Source organism: Labrus mixtus, chromosome 9 (assembly GCF_963584025.1).
Source record: "Labrus mixtus chromosome 9, fLabMix1.1, whole genome shotgun sequence".
Lineage (NCBI taxonomy): Eukaryota > Metazoa > Chordata > Actinopteri > Labriformes > Labridae > Labrus > Labrus mixtus.
This window is the reverse complement of record NC_083620.1, coordinates 30133483-30137772: the sequence shown is the minus strand read 5'-3', so window position 1 is coordinate 30137772 and position 4290 is coordinate 30133483. Positions and strand designations below refer to the sequence as shown.

General features: G+C 41.4%; 1 protein-coding gene across 1 annotated transcript; it reads left to right on the top strand.

Annotated features, from left to right (window-relative positions):
* Positions 1–565: 565 nt before the first annotated feature.
* LOC132979975 (olfactory receptor 4D1-like) lies at positions 566–2927 on the top strand. The gene is made up of 3 exons (XM_061045798.1): positions 566–1391; positions 2488–2518; positions 2672–2927. Exons 1-3 carry the CDS (start codon positions 578–580, stop codon positions 2925–2927), a joined length of 1101 nt encoding a protein of 366 aa, XP_060901781.1. The 5' UTR covers positions 566–577.
* Positions 2928–4290: the final 1363 nt, after the last annotated feature.

Below are 4290 nucleotides of genomic sequence, written 5' to 3'. Positions count from 1 at the left end.
ACATAACTCACCATCAGAGTGAGACACCTGGGCAGGTGTGTGATTCACACTTCAGCTCTTTCTCTAGACGTTGTTTGTACAAATAAACAGGGACATGTTTTTCCCTTTTCTCAGTTCAATAAAGAAAAGTAAAGTTGTTGTCAGATTCAGATTTGATTGTTGTCCTGTGAAATCCAGAGATCCACAGCTGTGGTGTGTGAGTGCTGTTGAAGCTGGATGACAGCTCATCATCAGAAACTAAAGGTGGAAATCTGGAGTCAAAGACGTCATGTCCTCGTCCCCTCTGCGGAGCTCCCTGCATCCCTGTAGGAGGGATGACGAGCGGAGGAGAAGGTGGTGGTTACATTTTAAGAGACTCTGCTCAGTTGAAGGGAGAGACTCGGAGACTGCAGCATGTGAGCAGATCGGTGTTCAGTCCCTGTCACACACTGTCATCTGAATAAGGAAAGGTTCATGTGTTGTTTCGGTGACTCAAAGGTTCACTTGATACTATGTTTTGAAATGAAAACATAGCTTTTGTTGTGCAGTAGGAACACCGTATGACTTCTCCATGTTCATCCTCTACATGATTTGAATCATGATCAACTCCACACATGGCTCATATTTCACTCTGGGAGCCTACATGGAAACAGGGCTTCTCAAATATCTCTTTTTCCTGATAACTCTGACTTTGTATGTTTTAATAATCTGTGCTAACCTGTTCCTCATCGTGCTGATCTGTATGAACAGAAGTCTTCATGAACCCATGTACATCTTCCTGTGCAGCCTGTTTGTGAACGAGCTGTACGGCAGCACAGGTTTGTTTCCTCTCCTCCTGGTTCAGATTCTCTCAGACGATCACACTGTGTCTGCTCCTCTCTGTTTCCTGCAGATCTTCTGCTTGTACTCTTACGGGGGAGTCGAGTTTTTTACTTTAGCAATCATGTCTTATGACAGGTATCTTGCTATTTGTTATCCTCTACATTATAACACACGTATGACCCCCAATAAGATTTCTATGCTCACTGCTCTGATCTGGCTGTACCTGTTCTTTATCAACGCTGTCATCGTGTTTGGTCTGACCTTTCCTCTGCAGCTGTGTGGGAACATCATCAACAAAGTTTATTGTGACAACTATTATGTGGTCAAACTGGCGTGCTCTGACGCCACGCTCAATAATGTGTTTGGACTTAGTCACATGTTTACGGTGATCTTTGGTCTTATCGTTCTAATCATTTACACGTACATCCGGATCCTCCACGTGTGTTTCTGTGGATCCAAGCAGACGAGGCAGAAAGCCGTCAGCACCTGCACGCCTCACCTGGCCTCTCTGCTCAACTTCTCCTGCGGCTGTTTCTTTGAGATCGTCCAGAGCAGGTTTAACCTTTACAATTTACCAAATGTGTTGCATGGTCAGTAAAAGTCTGTTCTTTCGTGAAACTCAGTGACCAAACGTAGAAAATGATCATCCAGGTTAACATGCCAACTCTCATGATTTGGTTTTGTTAGTTGTCTATTCAGAGTTTAGATTTTGTATGTCTTTTAATCCTCATTCTTCCCTGCCATTGCTTGTTTCCCTTGTGTGTTCTTTTAATGTTTCCTAATTTAATCTTTAGTGTTTCCTGTTTTATTTTATAATCTGTTATCCTAATGTTTCTCTATGTTCTAGTGTGTCTTGATGTTACATTCTTGAGTTTCTCTGTCTTCAATGTTTCATGATTTATTTTGTAGTTGTCCTCAGTGTTTCTTTTCTTGTGTTATTCCTGCCTCTGTGTGTTTCCCTACAGTGTTGATTGCCCTCATTGTCTTCACCTATGTCATTAGTCTCACCTGTGTCTGATTATTCCTATATCTATTTAAGTCTTGTTTCCACCGAGTGGTCCGGTATGGATCAGTACAGTTTGGTACGGTTTGGTTTGGTAAAGCCTGATCCTGTTTGCGTTTCCACAGCCAACCGTAGTTATCGTACTCTTTTTTTGGTAGGCGGCGTGTAAGCTGGATGCCGATAGCCGCGTCAGCTACGTAATACCGTAACATCATAGCAGAGCGACACAGTATACCCCGCTAATAAATTTGATGAAGAAGAACGCAACACAGTAAACGACACAGTAAACAAAAAGCAACAATGGAGGACATCAGGCAATTTGTGGTCTTTCTCATTGGCTTGTGGTTCTTTGTTACAAAACACAATGAAGCTTTGTTTCAGACAAGGATGTGCACTGAGAGGAAAAATACCGCCATCCTTTATTACCGCTGTCGCAAAGGAAGTGACGATTTCGACCAATCAACGGACTGCAGTGTTTAGCTCCAGCTTTTAGGGTCGGATCGGTAGACTTGGCACCCCAACAGAATGGTAGGAAAAAGTAGGACGGTACGGGACGGTAATTTGGGGACCATTACCGACTTTTGATAGTGGAAACACCACAAAATGCGTACCGTGACGAACCGAACTGAACTGCTTGGTGGAAACAAGGCTTTAGTCTCTGTGTTTCTTCCCTTCTGTGTCAGATCATCGTATGTCAGTGTTAGTTGTGGAATGGTTAGTCTATGTCAGTCGATGTCAGTCTTTCTCAGTGTTTCTTAGTGCTTACTAGTTTTTGTTTTTCAAAATAAAAATGTTTTTTGGTTCCTGCACTTGGGTCGTCCTCTTAGTTTTTCCGGTTCATGACAGAATGATCTGTCCCTTTTCCAGCAGAGTGCTGTCTGCCACCAGTTCCGGCAGAGCGCCGTCTGCTTCCAGCCCCTGTTCCTGCAGAGCGCCCGTCTGCCACAAGTTCCGGCGGAGCGCCGTCTGCCACCAGTTCCGGCAGAGCGCCGTCTGCTTCCAGCTGCTGTTCCTGCAGAGCGCCCGTCTGCCACAAGTTCCAGCGGAGCGCCGTCTGCTTCCAGCTGCTGTTCCTGCAGAGCGCCGTCTGCCACCAGTTCCAGCGGAGCGCCGTCTGCCCTGATTTAATGATATAAATCAATGATATATGATATAGATGAATGACATAGATGATATAGATAGAAATAATATAAATCAAAATATAATATATTCTATATTTTGTATATTCAAATAATTCTTTTTTTCTATTTTATTGTATATATGTGTATTAGTAATTTGAGTGTTATTGCATGGCCTTGCGGAACAGTCTTTACATTTCACTGCACATCTGTATGAGCATGTCACAAATAAAAATCTTGAATCTTGAATGAGCCATTCGCAGTTTCACTGTCCCGGCCATGTGTACTTAGACTTGTATGGCTTAAGGTGAGAAGATAACAGACGAGACAAAAACTGTGTGCAAATATTGAAGACGGAACTACACAAACAGCACGACCAACATGATGCAGCATTTAATTGACACCACAATGAGAAGCTCCAATCACCTCCCCTTGTTGAGAGAAAAAACATTCAAAGGCCCAAACCACACTGACAAGCGGGTTAGCAGACTGTCAAACTCATTTTCACCATGGGCCACATCAACATTATGGTTGCCCTCAAATGGCCGGTTGTAACTGTAAGACTGTATAAATGTAACTACTCTTTAACATATTGTTCAATAACTCTGCTTTTGATTATTATTTATTAAACTGTACAAAAATTGCACATGCATTTACATAAATTACAACATTATTCTGTCTAACTTTTCAAGTGAATAAAAAATACAAATATCATCAAACACAAGTTATTACATTAACTTTGTTTAAAACTTTTTTGTCACAGTTGAGGGGCAGAACTATTGTACAACAAATAATTGTGAGCTGCTAAGAACATGTGTGACATGTGGCATTTTACGAAAACAAATGGCTGCAGACAGACTTGCAGAGGGCATACATCCAACTAATGAGAGATGGTTTTGATTACAGTAAATACATTAAACATTTGGCTACATGAACACATACACCTGTAAACACACTGAATACATTGATACACATACAAAGTAGTATATGTAATTAACTCAAAATAACAATAAGGGTTGTCTCAGTTCACAACTATATTGGTCAAGTTCTGGCTGAAGTTGATTAAGTGATGCTGCTTGGCCTTGAACACACCAAGTCCTCACCATAGGACACCATATCACACTCCATCATCATCGATTGATCATGTTCTGAAAATAACAAACACAAAACAAAATGCAAGCACAACCATTAAATTCATCCATATTACACTGTACTTTTTTTTCGTTTAAATTACAAACAAAGGACTGGATGGGTTTATTTCACATGTTGTGGGTCAGTAGACTCTCAGGTTACCCAAATATTTGTTCAAAAACACTGTAGAAGTGGATTTTTCAGAATATGTCCCCTTTAATTCAGGTTTAAAAATGC